Source organism: Heloderma suspectum, chromosome W (genome assembly GCF_057233095.1).
Source record: "Heloderma suspectum isolate Gila_16-S chromosome W, 16-S_ref, whole genome shotgun sequence".
Taxonomy (NCBI): domain Eukaryota; kingdom Metazoa; phylum Chordata; class Lepidosauria; order Squamata; family Helodermatidae; genus Heloderma; species Heloderma suspectum.
Window position 1 is genome coordinate 53,169,852 of NC_139475.1, and position 18,752 is coordinate 53,188,603.

General features: G+C 62.6%; 1 protein-coding gene across 1 annotated transcript in view; it reads right to left on the reverse strand.

Annotated features, from left to right (window-relative positions):
• Positions 1–392: 392 nt before the first annotated feature.
• Positions 393–18,752, reverse strand: part of LOC146334027 (insulin receptor-like) — a 57,137-nt gene continuing 38,777 nt past the window's right edge. Inside the window, exons 4-22 of the mRNA XM_084824900.1 lie at positions 14,958–15,273; positions 13,888–14,033; positions 13,465–13,609; positions 12,877–13,091; positions 11,988–12,114; positions 11,040–11,290; positions 10,726–10,893; positions 10,151–10,352; positions 9,017–9,288; positions 8,749–8,891; positions 8,402–8,561; positions 8,087–8,186; positions 6,993–7,060; positions 6,040–6,269; positions 5,504–5,614; positions 5,254–5,413; positions 4,931–5,060; positions 4,546–4,680; positions 393–4,092 (exon numbers count right to left, since the gene is read on the reverse strand). Coding sequence (XP_084681026.1) covers positions 3,738–4,092; positions 4,546–4,680; positions 4,931–5,060; positions 5,254–5,413; positions 5,504–5,614; positions 6,040–6,269; positions 6,993–7,060; positions 8,087–8,186; positions 8,402–8,561; positions 8,749–8,891; positions 9,017–9,288; positions 10,151–10,352; positions 10,726–10,893; positions 11,040–11,290; positions 11,988–12,114; positions 12,877–13,091; positions 13,465–13,609; positions 13,888–14,033; positions 14,958–15,273 — 3,434 coding nt within the window. The 3' untranslated portion in view covers positions 393–3,737. The remainder of the gene's footprint in view (positions 4,093–4,545; positions 4,681–4,930; positions 5,061–5,253; positions 5,414–5,503; positions 5,615–6,039; positions 6,270–6,992; positions 7,061–8,086; positions 8,187–8,401; positions 8,562–8,748; positions 8,892–9,016; positions 9,289–10,150; positions 10,353–10,725; positions 10,894–11,039; positions 11,291–11,987; positions 12,115–12,876; positions 13,092–13,464; positions 13,610–13,887; positions 14,034–14,957; positions 15,274–18,752) is intronic.

The following is an 18,752-nucleotide window of genomic DNA, read 5'->3' on the forward strand; positions in this document are numbered from 1 at the left end:
CCAGGGCCGGGAGCTGGTTGAGAAGAGGAAGAGACGAGCGCTGCATTCCAAGTCTCGAGCCCATGCTCCCCAAAGGAAACTTCTAGGGTGAAACTCGGAAACTAGGAAGGGATGGCCACAGATCGACAGCTCCACCTTCTGGCTACTAAAAGTTCGCCAAGGAAACCACAAGGACGTTGGGCTCTGCGCAAGGAAGCGGCCATCCCACCCTGCCCTGCTCGGGGGAAGAGGAGCCGAGGGCAACGTCCCGCGAGGACCCCAAGGAACCAGCCCCAGAGCTCAAAACGCAGAACCGGTTCCTGGAAAGGCCCTCGCCTGCGCCATTCCAGCTAAGCTTCTCCTGCAGCCAGGGGACGAACAGAAGCGAAAGAGACGCAGCCGCCCAGGCGGGAAACATTCTCGGATAATTTATTCGGAATTTCTCCTGTTTTGATATAAACAGTTAATTGTTCAACATTTTACACACGGCAAGTTTCCACTGTATAGCCAAAGATACTCTCTATACACATCACGGCTGATAAGAAAGCACTGGGAGAATAAATCAAGGGGGTACGTGTGTGAGTTCATGTTATTTTCTCAAAGCCATGGCACACGTTGATCTGTCACGGTAAAACAAGGGGTATTTCTGTGAGAGACGCGTGTTCTGGGACCGCTGGCGCCTACGAGGAGGAGCGGTGAGGCGGGTGCTCAGGGAGACACCCCACAGCATGACGGGTGCCTTTGCTCCATCTATAGTGAGAGCAGGGGGCCACCCCCCCATCTGTCTCTCCTCCCTCGAAGATGCAGCATGCTGGGGGGGGTGCCACTCTCGAGAGACGCCACCCCAACCTTCTCCACCGAAACATCTGTACGTTTGCCAAGTTCTGGCAACAGGGGATTTGAAGTTCTCCAGAAATGTCTGTGTGATTTTAAGACAACCGATCAGCCCCCCCCCCGCCCCCGGCCACGCCACAAATTACTCAAGCAAGCGTGCTGGTGACACGAACAGCAAAATGTGCGTGCGAAAATTGAGCAAAACGTCCTAGCTTTTCATCGTGGGGGGGAAATAAATGGGGGGGTGGAGGGAGGAGGAAAGCCGCTCATGCGTCCTCTCTTCCGTGGCTGCTGTGGGAGATGGCTGGCTTGGGATCAGGAGAGCTGCACGGCTTCCGCCGGCCCGCTTGCCTCACAGGCCTCTGATGAAACACCGGCAGGTCCGAGAGCTGAAGGTTTCGACACAGGCTGGAGCCACAGCGCCCAGGACGGCCTTGAGAAAACAAGCGCGCGCACACGCACCGGGGGCCTGTTTGCTTTCTCACTTATGAAGTTCTTCCCAGATGGGGCAGGCCGAGGCACAAAAACGCTCCCGGACAGCCGAAGATGAAGCGGTGCTCAAGCGGAGGAAGGATGTGGCCAAGCAGGATGGGAGTGTGCGTGTGCAAACACGAATTTAAGGAAACGCTGCGGAGACGGCAGCTAACCTTTATCTCACGGAGAGGCGGTGCATCCGGGCCAGCTGAAGCGTTTCCCCTCCTCCTGGACTGATCTCCCATACGGCCATCTCCCTGCCAGGCTCACAAGCACAACGAGGAGTTAAGGCCACTGGATGTGTTCAGAAGGACTGACGGCAAAGGTGGCTGGACATTTCGTGCTCATGAGACATCCTGAACGGTGTGTGCCTCTGGGGGGCAGCCAGCTAAAGGGGAGGGTAGAATCGTAGCATCGTAGGGTTGGCACACCCCGAAATGACTTGGGTTCCTGCCTTGAGCCGGGGGTTGGACTTGATGGTCTTACAGGCCCCTTCCAACCCTACTGTTCTATGATTCTATAGGGATGCTCTGACTTGGATTCCTGCATTGAGCAGGGGGTTGTACTGGATGGCCTCGTAGGCCCCTTCCAATCCTACTATTCTACGATTCTACGAAATGCCTTGTGGCCTTCCTCTTTCGCCTGACTCCCAGGTCTTTCGCAAGGCCTTCGAACCTGCTTTTCCCTCCAGAAAACGAGATCCTTTTGATTCTTTTTCCGTAACCATGATTCACATTACATGGACATAATTTCCAAGAGCTTATTGAGACAACAGGAAAACATGAGGCGATAAATAATATTGTGGCGAGGCCTTTCGGCAAAGGAGTCAATTGCCTTACTGTGGAGAGCGCCTGCAAGGCCAGCGGGGTCTGCGGGGATGCCAAAGAAGAGCCCACAGCCTTGCGGGGCTGGCCAGGGGAAGGCATGACCAGGCGGCAGAAAAGTTAAAGTGCACAACTGGGGGGCAGGAGGCAGAATGGCGGCCCTCCAACTGAAGAAGCAGCACAAGAAAATGACCCACGAGCTGCCTCGATGGCGAGGCGCTCTCTCACACACAGCACGTGCACAGGCCACAGCGGATGGAGGTTGCCACCCCGCCCCCCGAGCAGAAACGCAGACGGGAGCAACGGCACGGTTCCGTCACTGTGGTGGCAACAGGCTAGCCTGGCTCTGGGAGCCCTGGCACCCAGGTGAGCTCTGCTCACCCAGGCGAGCGCCCTTCCCCGCAGAACACCTGGCAGCTGAGAGGCCCAGGCGGCACGTGCAGAAAGGCAAGATGAGGGTGAGGACGGGGGGAGGAGGGAAACGGGGAGAGTGGCCCTGGGCAGGCTCCCCACAACCAGCGGGAAGGCCAGCCGGAGCTCCGCAGGCTCTGCGCCATGATGGGCTCGAAAAACACACGTTAAAAAACCACGCACACACCACGCTATCCCTCGAGCACAGAAGAGCCGGGCTCCCTGGCTCCCAGGCGGCTCACTCGCCCAGACCCGCAGGGGCACCGAAGGGCCCCCTCTCAGGCCAAGCAGGCAGGCTTCCCCTCCCCTGCCTGGAGCTGGAAAAAGGGGGCGGGGAAGGGTCCCTGAAGGCGCCAATAATTTAGAGGGAGGTTCACCATTGAAGATTTAAATATGTCACAACAAACACACAATGCTGACGGGTGGGCATGAGTGGGGAGAGAGGAGGTGGCGCGCCTCGCGGGCCTAGCTAGGGTGTGGGCTGCCTCGTCCTGCCGAATTGAGTGGGGAAGCCCGTCCCCACAAAAATTCTTCCGTATAAAACGATGCCGCTCAGCGCCCACTCATGCGGGGGGAACGAGGGCTGCCGCACGCTCTCCCCATTCCGGGGCCCAACGAAACGGCTATGTACAAAACGACTTGCCCATTTCTGCAGGCACCTCCACGGCCATGATAGATCCACCCACGTGCACAAGAAGAAAAAAGATCCACCCATCAAGAAGAAAAGCAAGCAGCGGTTGGTCAAATTGGAGGAAAAGGGCAGTCCGTCTTTCCCGCCTCGGGAAGCGCCTTCAGCCTTTGAAGAGAAGTAAAACGAGAAGGAGTTTGCTAGCGAAGAGGGCGGCGGGAGGGAAAAGCTTCAGGCGCTGCTCGGGGACGGGTGAAGAGAAGCCCTGGTTCGCAGGCAGGCAGGAGTCCTCCTTCCGAGCCTCCCGGCGTGAAGCCGCTTCCGGCCGCAGAAGCAGGCGTGTGCGCGGGGGGGATCGGCAGCAACGGGCCTGTCAGTTGGCGCCTCACGGGCCAAGTCCACTCTTGCGCCGGAAAAGAAACGAGCAAGCAGAGCCACGCAAACCAGATGCCCTCCCTCCCAGCCCCAAAGGCCCGTCGACTCTCCGGATGGTGTGGAGCGTGGACAGGACCCACGTCCCTGGGTCTCGCGGCCAGCAGTGCCGCCCAGACCCCGCGTGGAGAGGGAACCCCGGAGAGGAGGAGCGATTAGGAGGGGTCCGAGCGCGGCATGGGGAGGATGCGCCCGTTCTTCTTGCCCCCGTTCATGTGAGTGTATGGGACGTGCTCTTCGTAGTTCCCCTTGAGCCCCACCGAGGGCCCGTTGTCCCGGCCCAGCCCCTCGTCCTGCTGAGAGTAGGAGGATGGGTCCAGAGGGATGCTCTCCATGTTCTCGAAGTCCAGCTCAAACTCCTCCGTCTCGGGAGGCTTGTTCTCCTCGCTGTAGAAAAACGATGACTCCCGGAAGGTGGGGCGCAGGTCATCCTTCAGCATGTCAATGACCTCCACGAAGGTGGGCCGCATCTTTGGGTTGTACTGCCAGCACATCTGCATGAGGGTGTGGCTGCAACGACACACCGGTGGGCCCTGGTTAGCTCTCCCGCTCTGTCGCCCCCATGCAGCTGCCCCAGCCTGCTTCTTCACTCCCCGGGGCAAGCCCCACCTCTAGCAGGAGGGGACAAGCAGCCCCGGGCCCCGTTGCCTTCAGCCAGCCCCTGACGCGCCCTGCTGCAGTGGTGGGAGGGAAGCACTGGGGCTGGACCCCCAATACCGTCCACTCGGCAACGGCTTTGTGGGACCATCTCGGCCGGGAAACAGGGTCAAGAGAAAAGAGAGAACGCGGGGCAGTACCGAGGAGACCGTGGAAGGGTCCCACCCTCTGTCCGAGAAAGGGAAAGCAGGGTGGCCTTTGCCAGACACACAGAGAGCTACGCTTCTATGCCCCCCACTCCTCAGGCACCAGCCTTCTTCCCAGGCCTCCCCGGGGCACGAGCTGAGCCCCGCACAGCGCACTCACAGCCTCTCGGCGCAGTTTTCCGGCCGCTCGAGGCAGCCCCCGTCCATGACGAACTTCAAGACTTGCTCGTTGGAGAGCCCCTGGTAAGGCTGCTCGGCCAAGCTGCTGATCTCCCAGAGGACGACACCAAAAGACCTGAGGAAACGGGGAGGATGGGGGCCAGGCGGCAAAAGGCCCTTCCTGCCCCCCGCAGCCGGAACTCTGCCCTGCCCCCGAGGTGGGCGCCCCAGGGTAGGGGCTTTGCGCCTTCGCCAGTAGGGAGAAGCTCCATGAAGGGCAGCCGAGAAGGGGGCGTGGGCAAGCTCCGGGGGTCTCTCCTCCTTCCCAACTGCACCCGCTTCGGCCGCGGGGGCCCAAAGCGGCAGGCAGGCGGGGGCCCACTCACCAGACGTCCGAGTGGGTGGTGAAGACGCCGTCCTTGAGTGACTCGGGGGCCATCCACCGCACTGGGAGCAGGCCCTTCCCCCCTTTGCGGTAGTAGTCCGTCTCGTAGATGTCCCTGGTCATGCCGAAGTCTGAAGGAAAGAGCGGGCTGCTGCAGCACGATCCCTCGGCCCCTGGCGGCCAGGCAGGGGAGGAGGCCCCCCCGGCCTCCCGAGGGCCTCGTCTGGGCAGCCTGGTTCCCCCTCCTCCCTCACCCGAAGGGCACCCCCACAAACGGACCCCAGTGCTCCCGGAACAGCGTGGCACCTCGCAAGGCCCCCGTACCTCCGATCTTGACGGTGAAGTCTTCGGCCACCATGCAATTGCGGGCTGCCAAGTCCCGGTGGACAAACTTCTTGGCGTTGAGGTACGCCATCCCGTCGGCGATCTCGGCCGCCATCTGGACCATCTCCTGGAGAGTTGGCGGGGGCCGGCCAGGGTTGTTCTGAGGAGCCAAGCCAGCGGGCCGTTAGCTGGGCCAGGCCCGTTCCTGTGCTGCGGCCCCCCTCGCCCCCGCCTCGCCTGCAGCCCGTACCTCCGCGTCCGGACGCAAGGACCTCAAGTAGCTCTTCAAGTCCCCATGCGCCATCAGCTCCATGACCACCAGCGTGGGCTGCCCTTTGGAGACCACCCCTAGGAGGCGGACCTGAGAAAAGAAGCGGGGGGGGGGAGAGAGGGAGCCCCGTCCTAAGGCACGGCAGGAGACAACGGCCGCTCCCTCCCCGTTCCAGCCACCGCCCCAAGGAAGCCCAAGAGCAAGCACTCCGAGCCTGGTCCACGCTTCAAGCCCACACACAGGGCCTTTGTCCCCTCAGCGTGTTGCACGACTGGAGCAGCTCTCCATGGGCCCAACCTCCCTCAGCCCTGCGACCTGTTTGGGCTGGCCAGATGGGGGCATCTGGGCGCAAGGCGAGGGCTGCGCCGTGGTCCAACGCCCAGAGGCCTCTCCTGCTCTCACCAAGGCCTCCTCGCGCCACCCGCGGGCAGGAAAGGCCGCTCAAGGCCTGGGCGAGAGGGGTCCTCCTGCCCCAGCCCCCCAAAGAGGACAGGCGGCCCGTCTCCCTGCCTTACCACGTGGTGGCAGCTGAAGCCCTTCATCACCGACGCCTCGTTGAGGAACTCGATGCGCTCACGCAGGCTGGCCGACTCGTTCACCGTCTTGACCGCCACCCGGATCTCGGCCTCGCCCTTCACGATGTCCCGGGCGATCCCCTCGTACACCATGCCAAAGGAGCCCTGGCCCAGCTCCTGCAGGAGCGCGATCTTCTCTCGCGGGACCTCCCACTCATCCGGGATGTACACTACAGCAGGGCGGGGGGGGGGACAACACACACCGCTCGCAAGGAGGCCGAAGGAGAAGGGAGAACAGGCCTGTGTTGCACGGCGGCCGCCTTCACCTCTCGTTGGCTCTCGTGTCCAGACGCCCCGCAGAGGTCGCCGGCGTGCGGGAACGGAGACCTCCCGCTCTTGTCCCATGCAGGCGCCTCCCCCAAGCCCAGCGTGCGCAGACAGCAGTCTTTGTTCTCCACCCTGCACTCCTGCAAGGCATTGGAGCCCTCCCACGCTGGGGGGAAGACGGGAGGCCAAATCCCGCCATTCTTTCCTCTTAGCCTCCCTTTGCCGCTGAAACCTCTGGCAGCCATACTCTGCACCCGTCAGCTGTTCCGTTTGCAGCCCCGCGCACGCCGAGCCCCTCGGGGAGCGCAGCTCCTCCTCTGGGCGCTGGTCATGTTCAGTGCCCTCCTGCTCTCGGCACTGCCAAAGCTCCTAGTGCTCAGCGTCCCTCGCCCCCCTCGCCCCTTCGTGCCCTGCTTGAACCCGCTTCTTGCTGAGAAGCAGCTGCCCGGAAAGCTTCTTCTTGGAGACTGAAAAGGCCAACCTTGGGTGTCTGGGAGATGTCTAACAGCTGGCTTGAAAGCAGAATCCTGCCCTGCTTATTGGCCGGCCCCAGACAAACATTTTAAAGCGCCGACGCGCCAGACGGGCAACTCAAACCAGCACCAGGAATCCCGCCCGTCTCTCACCATCGCTGGCGCTGAGGTACTCTGGGTTGGAGGACGCGTAGAGGGGCCCCGTGGGTCCTTCCGTCTGCCTGAAAAGGAGGGAGGCAGAGAAGGAACAAGAGCTGCCCGTCAGAGTGGGCCGCCAGCCGCAGACCTGGGATTCTAGCGCAGAAGCTGGGGGTTGGGGGGGGCGTTCTGCACAGCCCCAAAGGACGGTAAATTCCTGGCCGGAAACACGACACAAAAGCCACCAGGGAGGTCTCTAGTCCTCATGAGGGGGGAGGGGAACGGCTCGGGTCCGTGCGCGAGAAACACAGGCGGTGACTGGGGACCCCCAGAAACCACCGTATGGAGCACAACCCTCTGAGAAGAAACCGTTCCTCGCTCCCACCCTGCAAACCTCGCCGCCAAGCATCTGCTGATAGCATTTGGCAGCACGTGACGGGTTTTGATTGGTCCTGGGCGTGTCTTTAGTGATGACCGACTGTCCAGAGGTGTTTCGAGTGGCATGTGATGTGCCGTGTGGGTATATTGTCTGTGTGCTTTCGTGCCAATGGCTTTTAAACTTTGTTCTATCGCATGTTAATGTTTGAACTTCTGTAACCCGCCCAGAGAGCTTCTTCGGCCGTGGGGTGGCATAGAAATGTAAATAATAATGATAATAGTAGCAAAAACCCATTCCCTAGGGAGGTGGGGGGCAGCCCACACTGGAGGCATTCCAGACAAGCCTGGACCGCCATCTGTCAGGGATGCTCTGACTTGGATTCCTGCACTGAGCAGTGGGTTGGACTCGATGGTCTTACAGGCCCCTTCCAACCCTACTGTTCGATGATTCTATAGGGAAGCTCTGACTTGGAGTCCTGCACTGAGCAGTGGGCTGGTCTCGACAGTCTTGTAGGCCCCTTCCAACCCTACTTTTCTCTGAATCTATAGGGATGCTCGGACTTCGAGTCCTGCATTGAGCAGGGGGTCGGCCTCGGGGGTCTTACAGGCCCCTTCTACCCCTACTCTTCGACAACTCGATGATTCTCAGACAGTCCATTGCAGGCGGTGGACAGGTGACCTCTGGGCATGGCACGACCAGGAGGCAACGCGCCGGACGACAAGGCACCCACCTCTTTTTGACGAAGGCGTAGGCGCCTGCGATGATCACGACGAAGAGGATGGCAAAAATGATCGGGACGATGATGCCCACGAGGTCGGTGCTGCTGGTCACTGCAGTTGGGGCGGGAGGGAGGGAGGACAGGCTGAGGATCATGGGAGCTGCAGTCCAATCCCCCTGGAGGGGGCCAGCCCTCTCTTGCACACGCACAGAGAGCTGGGGCTGGAGGCAAGGACAGAACTCTTCTCCTGTCTCTACAGCTCCCTTGCCGTGTGCCCCCGCCCCTGATGAACAGGGGGAGGCCGCGCCGGGAAACCCTGCTGCCTACCGTAGTCGTGGACGTAGAAGTAGATGGGCTCTGTCCACGAGCCGTTGCCGGCCAGGGACGTGGCCCGGACGCGCACGCTGTAGTTGCCCGGCTGAAGCCCCTTCAGCTTGCAGCCCTGCTCGCTGGTGAACTGCTGGCGAGATACACAGTGGCGCTGCTCCTGTGGGGCGGGACAGCAAAAGGAACGGGATGCTGATCTCCCCAGAGAGGCAGCCGTGGGGAGCCAAGTGCAGGGGGCCAAACAGAAAGGGCTGTGTGCCTTTCCTCCCTGAGGTGTCCGCGAACGCCCTGCGTGGCGGAACGCCTCCCGAGGAACGCAAGAAGGGAGGGGTGGAAACAGGGCTCACCTCTGCGTCTCCAAGGCGCCCGTAGTTCACCTCGTAAAGGATGATCAGCCCGTTGGGCTCCCGGGGCTCCCGCCACCTCAGGTGGACACCGCTCCTGTCCAGCAGCTCATGGGTCACGGGCCCGGTGATGTCATCCGCTTTGGCTGGCGGCAACAAGGGCGGGGAGACGGAACAGTCACTCGGGGCAGAGGGGGCCAGCCGGCGCTGTCCCGCAGAGATGCTGAACAGGCTGCCCCCCCGCCCCAGCCGGAAACAGGGCCCCACTCACCTTCCGGCATGGTCCTGGCGCTGACATAGGCCGCCACGCTGCACTCCTTGGGGGCCTCCCGGTTGCAGGCCTGGATCTCGATCCGGTAGCCTGTGAAGTGCCGCAGGTTGGAGATGACCACCGACTCCTTCAGGACCATCATCTCAAAGGGCCGTGACTCTTCCGGGCTCTCGGGCGCCACCGTGGAGCCATTCGCCGCGCCCGGGACGGTGGGAGATGCCGCAGCGGAGCGATTGGCCATGCCACCGAGATCCCGCCGCCTCCTGGCTGGCCTGCAGAACGGGCCGCGCGGGAAGAGTGAAGGGAGGGGACTCTCGCCGAGCGGGGCAGCCCATGCAGATTCCGGGATATTTCAGGAGGTGGGCTGGGGAGAGACGCTTCTACGGCGACTCTTTTTGGAAAACCTGGCCCCCCCCCCATATCCTGGTCCCGTGAAATGGCGGTCAGCCCCCAACTTGGACCAGATCAGCAGAGCTTGCCATAATTCTGGCGGTGGCAGCCGGAGGAAGGACGGACTTGGCAGGAGCGGGGGGCTGGAATCGATGGCCTTGTGGGCCCCTTCCAACCCTGCTGTTCTATGATCCTGGGAGTTGAGCACAAGCTAGGCTGGGGCGGCACAGCACCCTGAAACCTTGCTCCTTTCTGAGGGGCAGCCTGTTCCCCTGGGATGCGGAGGGCATCGGGGCCATGTTCACTGGGGGAACGGCAAACTTCACCGCAACCGCGAGGTGCTGTGTTAGGAAGCAAGGCGCGGTGTGGGGAGAGCGAGTGTTCCGCCCCCCCTGCAAAGCGCCAGAGCATGGACCTATCCAGCGGAAAGGGTTCGGGGCAGGCAGAAGAAAAGACTTCTTCATGCCCTGCTCAACTGCTGGACTGCACAGTCCGTTCGGGAACCCCCTGGCTTCCAGGCGAGTTCAGGGCAACGCCAATCCCTCCTGAAGCCCCAAAGGGCTGCCTTCCCCACGCTGGCGCTCCCCAGAGCTGTCGGACCACGACTCCCATCCTCCCCAGCCAGCATGGCCTTTGGGAAGGTGGCTGCTCTCGCCCCGTGCCCCGAACCCGCCGGCAAACCCGTGAGGTCTGCTCGGCTCCCACCTGACAGCGGCAGGAGGGGAGGCGGCCCCCCGGGCTCACCTGGGCACGAAGACCTCGTTGTGCAGGTAGTTCTCGAACATCTTCCGGAAGGCGGACTCCTCCTGCTCCTTCTGGATCTGGGAGTCCGTCTTGGGGCAGGGGCAGCACTCCCCGCCCGCGTCCTCGCTCCCATTCCCGTTGTGCTTGTGGAGGTCTTCCGACTCCAGCGGGGGGGACCACGTCCGGGAGGGCAGCTTTAAGCCTGGGGGCGAGAAGGGCAGCAATGGTCAGGCCTCCGGTGCTCCCCGGCCCCGGAGGCGGGCCTGGGGAAGAGGGGGCGGCAGCTGCGCAGCCAACGCAGATCCAGTCTCTCGTACTCGGAGCACAATCCAGAGCAGGGGACGAGGAAGGTGGCAGGGAAGCAGCCTTCCCCAGCCTGGCCCCATCCAGATGCGCTGGACTGCAACTGCCATCAGCCCCTGGCCAGCCCAGTGAACGGGAGCTGGAGGCCAACGCTCCCGGGGGGCGCCAGCTTGGGGAAGGCGGCATCCCTCCCAGATTAAGGGCCAGCCTCAGCTCCCCTGGCCCTTCCGCCCGGAAGCCCCCCACGGGAGGATGGCGCCCGCCCGCCTCACCCTTCAGGCAGTAGTCCAGCTCGTAGAGCTCACTGTCCTCGCTCTGCTTCTCCCAGGACACCATGTAGTGCGTGATGTTCCCGTTGGGGTCCGAGGGGGGCTTCCACTTCAGGATGATCTGAGACGACGAGTTGGAGACGGAAATGGGATCCTGGGGGACGGTGGGCACTGCGGAGGAGGGGGAGAAACGAGAGGAGTCACCCATGCAGGCCAGGGCACGGCGGGTCTCTCTGGCCAGCCAGAGGCCCGCTCTGTTCCAGACAGAGCCAGACAGACGCCTGCCCGCCCGAGACCCACGGGGCGCCACGGCTCACCGGAGGCGTTGGTCTGGACGTAGATGATCTCGCTCTTCGCCCCGTAGGTCTTGCGCTCATCCGAGTAGGTGACCAGCGTCTTCACGAAAATGGCGTACTGCGTCCAGGCTTTCAGGTTGCGCATGAGCCACCCGGGAGGGGAGGGCGGGCGGCCGTCGGCCAGCCGGGGCGGAGGGTCGATGTCCACCACGGTCCAGCTGTTGGAGCCGCAGACATCCTGGCCGTCGAACTCGGTCACGTTCCGGAAGGGGCTGCCCGAGGGAGGCAAGAGCAGGAGGAGGGTCAGCAGGCGAGCGCCGCTCGGCTCGTGCGCCCAGATGGCGAGAGGGGGAGGGATCTTTCCCCAGCCCCACCGGACAACGTTCGGACTGGCGGCCAGCATAGCCAGGCATCTCACTGTGCCAGGAAGACCAACGCCTGGGCAAGCGGCACAGCAACTCAGGGTGGGGGCTCGTGTTAGCCAGGGCAGGGCTGCAAGCCTGGAGACCCTCGGGGCGAGCCCAACAGCGTGGCAAAGCTGCCCTTGCTGCGGATCCCTCCAAACCAGAAGAGGAGCGCCAGCCGAAAGCGGCCACAACGCCTTCCGCCCCAAACAGCATTGGCCTTGTTTGCAGCCACGTCACGTCGTGGGCTCATCCCTCTCGCTTGCCGTGCTGTCGAGCCATGTCTCCCCCACCGTGGGACCGCACGTGCGGTCCTCGGTGCAGAACTCGGCACGGATACCCGTTCGATGCTGTGCTTTTGTTTTCTGCCTAGCACCCCCGCCTGCCGAGATTGCTTTGAATTTTGTTTCTGCCTCCCAATGCATTGGCTCCCCTGCCCAACACCCACCCACCTCCTCTGAACTCTCCCCAGGCCCGGCCCCGGCCCAAGGTGGCCCCTCCCGCCCCCCAGCGGTGAGGGCCTCCGCCCCCTCCCCAGCCCCGCTCTCCCGGGTCCGTTACTCACGCTTCCTTGTAGAAGAGCATGAAGCCCAGAAGGTCGCGGAAGTCGAGGGGCCAGTAGGGCTCCCACTTCAGCACGATCTTGTCGCTGGAGGTCCTGATGTAGGAAAACCTGAGCACCTCGTTCTCGCCTGCGGGGGACGGAGGCAGCCCCGTTCGCACCAGCGCTCACCATCAGCTCGCACGAGCGTTGGCCCGCCAAGCGTGTGAGGGCGCAAAGCGGCCCGCTTCTGACCGAGGGGGGGGCAGCGGGGGTCTGCTTCCTTCCGCGCAAGGAACGCAGAGGTGGTGTCAGGGGCTGCAGAGGGGCCTGCATCAAGCCGGAGAAGCCGGGGGGTGTCGCAGGATGCTGCTCTTGCGAACAGAGGCTGTGCTCCGCCACAGCCTGGCAGCGGATCTGCGGGAGAGGGAGGGGCATGCTCTGCCGCCGCCGATACTGACCAAATGTTTATCTCGCGCGCAAACAGGGCGCTGCCCGTTTGCCAGCTGGGCTCGGGGGGCAACCTCTCCCCCCGCGTGGAGGCAACGGAGCCAGGCGCCGCAGGTCCGGGGCGCTGGTTGCTTCGCCCGCTTTGCCTCAGAGCACGGGGGTGCTGCGGCCCGCAAGCGCGGGGCTGTTCCCAAGCCCACCTTGCTCTGCCCTGCCTCGCCCGCTGCTTCATGCAGGGACCGGACTGCCTGCCCACCGCCCCCCCAGCAGAACCGCCAGGATGCCGAGTATTTATGTGTCCCGTGCCTTCCCCCAACGCTGCGCTGGGAAGAAAAGGCATGTGCTCTGAAGCATACACCCCCCACGAAGGAGGATGCTCCCCCAGGGTTCGGGGGAGAGGCCCCGGTCGCTCAGGCGGCCTCAGCCCCGCCCCACCCCCTCCGGCCCGCTCCCCGCTGCTCACAGGAGGCCTGGTCGCCATTGGTCTTGAGTGCAATGTCGTTCTTCTCCTGGCGCCCTTTGGTCCCCGAGATCTCCTCCAGCTTGTGGATCTCCGACAGGCACAGCTTGGGGTTGTAGTGGAAGAAGAGCTTCCCCCGGGCGATGGTGAGGTTGTGCTTGCTCCAGTCCCACAGCTGGCGCAGGTTCTGGTTGTCCAGGGCATAGAAGGAGTAGTTCCTGGGCAAGGGAGGAAGACGGAAACACAGAGGGCTGCGGAGGGGCTTTCACAGGATCACAGAGTCGTCGGGCTGGAAGGGGCCTACAAGGCCATCAAATCCAACCCATTGCTCAAGGCAGGGGTCCCGCTGCCAAGTACAGGAAGGCAGAAAGAGGACGCAAGGACACTCCGTGGCCAGCGGAAATGAGCCCGGCCCCTTGGGGCAGCCGCCAGCCTTTGCCGCGACTCCCCGAATTGCCAAGGAGCCACGCCCCAGAGGGCGGCGCCCTTGTCTTTTCACCGGCCCTGCGCCTGGCTGGCTTGCGAGGCTGCGCGTGAGGCCTCCACCCCGCTCCCCCTACCAGAACCGCGTTCCCGACGGGCAGCACTCACCCCGCCTCCAAAGCCTCCCCTCGGATCAGGTGCAGCTTGCGGAAGAAGGACAGGGAGACCAGGGCGTAGGAGCGGCGGATTTTCAAGTACCCGGAGATTTCCTCGATTAGGCCGAGGTTGGCCTCTAGCTCCGCGGCGATGTTGCCTGGGCGAGGGCGCAAACATGCCATGGGGTCAGGGCAGTGGCGGGGCAGGCTGGGGCGCCCCCAACATGGCCCCGCTTCTCTCCCGACTGGGCTCAGCATCCCGATATCCCCGCGGAGGAGCCCCGGGGGCCACTTCCCAAACCGCTTGGCTCAGCCACCCGTCCTGGTGAGGTGCTTCAGGAGGCCCCCCCCAGGCCCTGCTGTCCCCCCACCCCATCATTCTCCTTTGCCCTGAGGTTCGCGCTTCTGCCGATCCCTGCGGGGCGCCGGCACTCACTTCCTCCGCGGATGTTGATGATCAAGCTGCTGTTCACGATGGTGCAGCCCTGGAGATCCTGCACGGCCGTCACCGAATCCAGGACCTTTTCTTTGCCGAAGTCGCAGACCTTGGGGCAGAGCCCCGCACAGGGGGTGCACAGCAGGCTGGGGAAGGAAACGCCTGTTGGGAGCTGGACAAGGGAGCTGCTCCGAACAACCTTCTCCGAGGGGACTTGGAGGGAACTCGGGCCAGAGCCCGGCCATCACAGAGCTGCCCCCCCAGGCCCGGGGGCTGCTGTTTTGTGTCCGGTCCTGCCCTTCAGGAGCAGACTTGAAAAGCTCAAGGGAGAGACGAAGATTCCCGGAACCGGCCAAGCCAAGAAAGAACGGGGCAGCCCTCGCGCCGGGCGCCAGCTATGCAGAGAAATCGAGTGTGCTGCTTTATACAGGAGAGCAGGAGGAGGTCAACTGCTTGGCCAGTTCTCTGCCTTTTCCTCTCAATGGCCCCTTTCCTTTCCCCTGAGGGGGCACCTTTGCTCCTCTCTGTTTACAACACCAGGCGCCCCTGGGAGAATCACGGGATCATAGGATCAGAAACGAGTAGGGTGGGAAGGGGCCTGTAAGGCCATCTACTCCAACCCCCTGCTCAATGCAGGGCTCCAAGAATCATAGAAAAGTAGGGGTGGAAGGGTCCTGTAAGACCGTGTAGTCCAACCCCCTGCTCAATGCAGGACTCCAAGTCCAAGTATCCTGTAAGACCGTCTAGTCCAACCCCCTGCTTAATGCAGGACTCCAAGTCCAAGAATCCTGTAAGACCATCTAGCCCAACCCCCTGCCCAATGCAGGACTCCAAGTCAGAGCACCTTAAAAATATGCTGAATCTCAGTCAAAGCACCTGTGGATGCGTAGAAGGCTTCTGCAGCCAGGCTGGGGGCCGCCGTTGCCCACCCCTGCTCTATGTCCCACCCTGAGCATCCCCTTTGCTCTCTCCCGCTCCTGATCCACCCCGCGCCAGCCCTCCGGAGGCCAGGAGCCCTCGAGCCAGGGGCTTCCCCTGGCGAGAGGCGGTGAGGACGGGGGGCCACTCACTTGCTGGAGTTCATGGTGTACCCGGAGGGGCAGCCCAGGACGCACTCCTGGTTGTAGATGATGGCGCAGCTGGGCCCCCGGGCCACCTTGCACTTGTTGTGGAGCTCCTGGCAGAAGTCGAAGGTCACGCACCGCCAGCCCCGGTAGCGGTAGTAGCCAGGCGGGCAGGTCTCCAGGCACCGGCCGCCCAGCTCATAGTTCCGGCAGGCCACGCACTTCTCGGGGTCGCCGGGCTCCCGGCAGTTGCCCAGGCACTCGGCGTGGCAGCACTCTCCAGCCGCGGTGCAGCCTTGGGACTTGCATGTGGTGGGGCACACTGGGGAGTGAAAGAGCGGTGAGCACTCCCGGGAAGCGGCCCTCGGCGCACCCACCGGGTGCACCCACCCCACGCCCCACCCTCTCCGGGCGCCTCCAGGCGAGGCTTCTCCCGCACGCCCCCCCACATTCCCGGAACTGCACAGGGGGTCTGGGCCACGCTGCCCTCCTCTCGGGCCCCCTGAATGTGCTGCACAACGCCTCCCAGCGGAGAACGCCTGGAAGACGCTCCCCCCCCAACACAGACCCTCCCTTGCCGCTTCGGGGCACGCAGGGGGCCCCCATAGCTCCTCTCCGCATCGCGCGCCCACTGCCCCAATCCAAGTCAGCGCGCAAAAGTGACGCTCGGCGAACTCGTTCCCAGGAAGAGAACGGGGAAGAGAAAAGGTTCCCTTGAGCAAAACTCCATTCGAATCCTAGAATCGTGGGGTTGGAAGGGGCCTACAAGGCCATCCAGTCCAACCCCCTGCTCAATGCAGGACTCCAAGGCAGAGCATCCCTCTAGAATCCTAGAAAAGTAGGGTTGGAAGGAACCGGTGAGACCATCCAGTCCGACCCCCTGCTCAATGCAGGACTCCAAGGCAGAGCATCCCTGACAGGTGGCTGTCCAGCCTCGTCCTGAATTACTCCAGTGTGGGAGCGCCCCCGTTCTTCTCCTCCTATTCCTAGACGGACCAAGACAGGTTATGCGTGGATCGAAACGACGCCTCTGCCATGTTACCCGTATCAGGGCCCCACCCTCCTCCCAAGGAGCCCATATCGACACCTTCACTTCCAGCTACGCAGTCAAGGAAGGCATACTTGCAGGGCCTCCCTCCACGTTCTGCCTGGCCCCCAAATCCAGGGGCAAAGGCCCACTCTTTGCAATCCCGTTCACATAAGCGTGCTCGCTTCCAGTTCAGGAGGAACAGACTCGGCCAGGGCTGGCCTCCATTTGTACCTTCCGGCCTCAAGTCTCCCCAAAGGCAAGGACGCCCATTCTGAAACTGCACATGTTAAACAGCGTGGCTGGCAAACAGATGTCAGTCTATCTATTCCTGCACTGAGCAGGGGGTTGGACTAGATGGTCTTATAGGCCCCTTCCAATCCTGCTATTCTATGATTCTGTAAGGATGCTCTGACTTGGATTCCTGCATTGAGCGGAGGGTGGACTAGATGGTCTCAGAGGACCCTTCCAACCCTATTTTTATATGATTCTATAGGGATGCTCTGACTTGGATTCTTGCATTGAGCAGGGGGTTGGACTAGATGGTCTTGTGGGCCCCTTCCAATCCTGCTATTATATGCTTCTAAGTACTGGAAGAGTGTTTCCAGTGGCTACTCCCCAGAGAAGAAGGGGCCAGGCCCGCTGCCCCAAGAAAGGCCCCGTTCCAGAACAACGGCAGATCTTGGTCAAAACAGATATCCAGAAGCTGCACCTTCCTTGGCCCACAGCCGCAGAGGGCGTAAAAAGAGGCCCTCCAAAAGCGCGGTGGAGCTTTCTGGGAGACAGGGAAGCTTGTTTGCCAGCCAGGAGACGGCGCTGTGCTCCTCGCCTCTCCTTCCAGGCTGCTGCTGACCACGTGGTCAGCAGCCGCTCCCGTGGGGGCCAACCCTTTGCAGGACAGGGCCCCCTACAAGGAAGCCTCCCCGCGAGCCAGCCGAGAACATGGTGCTCAAAAGCGTGGTTGGCCCCCTGATTGATTCCCAGCCAGTGGAAAGAGTTCAGTACCACGTGCTGCACGATCCCCATTCTGCTCCTACAGCCGAGGATGAAGAGACTGTAAAATGCCCTCGAGGGTCTTGTAGGCCCCTTCCAACCCTACTATTCTATGATGCTCTACCCAGGGTGGAGATCTGAATGCAGAACTACTCGGTGGGAGGGCGGCCACAGGCTTTGCCCACCCGCAGCCTTCCCGACGTGTCCCTTTGTCAATGGCTCCGCTGGCTGGGGATGATAGGTGGCGAAGTCCGACACACCTGGACGGCACCAGGCTGGCGGAGGCTGCAGTCGGCCCCCCAAAGCCAGCCAGGTTCAGCTCCAGCTAAATAAGAGATGGCTTTGAGACAGGCCATGTAGCCATGACAGAACTCTCGTGACGGTCCCGAACGGCAGCCCCCCACCCCCTGCCACTGGAAGCAAAGCTGCATGGGGATAAAAAGGGGCACCCCAAGGCCAGGGGGAGTGAAACACGCCCAGTGGCCTTGGGTCAGTCCTCCTAGCAGAGATCGGTAGCGGCACTCTCTCGGGCCGGGCGCCCTCTGCCCTGACAAGCTCCCCCTTGGCGTGAAAATGCGGGAGGGGGCTTCAACCCCCGTCTTGCCACAGTTCCCCAAACCGGAGCAAGGCAAAGCAGAGCCCCAGGGATGCGGGGAAGCCCACGCCCTCCCGAGGCCCCTTGCAAAAGGAGCCGAGGTCTTAGAATCGTAGAACAGAAGAGTTGGGCTGGAAGGGGCCTACAAGGCCATCGAGTCCAACCCCCTGCTCAATGCCTTCTTCCGGCCCGTCGGTGCAACATTTTAAAGGGGCCGGACAGGCGACGAGCGGCCCCTTCCCAACAGCCAGGCCTCCCAACGCTTTCCCCGCAGGGAGGACGCCTCCTCGAAACATGCAGACAAGACTGCAGCAGAGCCAGCTGAGCGGGATTTCTGTGCCTGGCGGATCGCTGGATGGCCTGCCACCAGCCCCAGTGAAAAGCTCGGGGAGGCGAAACAGCCCAGGGGAAACCCACAAAGAATCCGGATGCCAGGGCAGCCCCAAAGTACGCCCGCAGCAAGATCTATCCCGCGGCAAGCCTGGAAATCAGCACTCCGACGTAGGAGGGAGAAGGGTCCATTTTCCAGGAACGCAGCGGGGGGCCTCCTCCCCCTGCCCATAACCAAGACGGGGACGTGGAGAGAGTGGCATTCCGGATGAGGTCCCCTGAGCCCCCAAATCCCAGAGCAGCCACGAGAGGACGCCTCGTGGCCTTCGAGCGGCCATACGCGCGATCTCCGAAGGGGATCCTCCGGAGGGGATCTTCGCATTCGGCTCCACGCAGCTCCCCTATGTGGGGTTGCGCAGGGACCACGGAGGGAGGAAAACAGTGCCGGGCATCCAACATCCAGCCCCCGATATCCTGACGGCACTCGCAGGCCCAATCCTCCCGTTTTTCTCTTTCTGGCACCTGCGCACGGCCGCCGCATCGAGACATGGACCGAGATTTTTGCACGTCCATGGAGAGACTGGGCTGCCCATTTCCCTGCAAGGGCCTTCCCCTACGCCGTCTGCCTCCGGGGGGCAAATGCGAGGCCGTGTGGCGTGCTAAGGGGAACCCCTCCAATCAGAGCACTGGGGGTGTGTGTGTGTGTCTCCTGCACGCCACTTGCTCTCCCAATTGCGAGGGGGCACAACGCACAGGGGAACCCCCACTTTACCTCCGGCCCCAAATCCAAGCTGACAGTGGAGATTCCTCTCCTTGTCTCCCCCCAAGCCCCCGGTAGCCCTCAGGGAGTGGGACT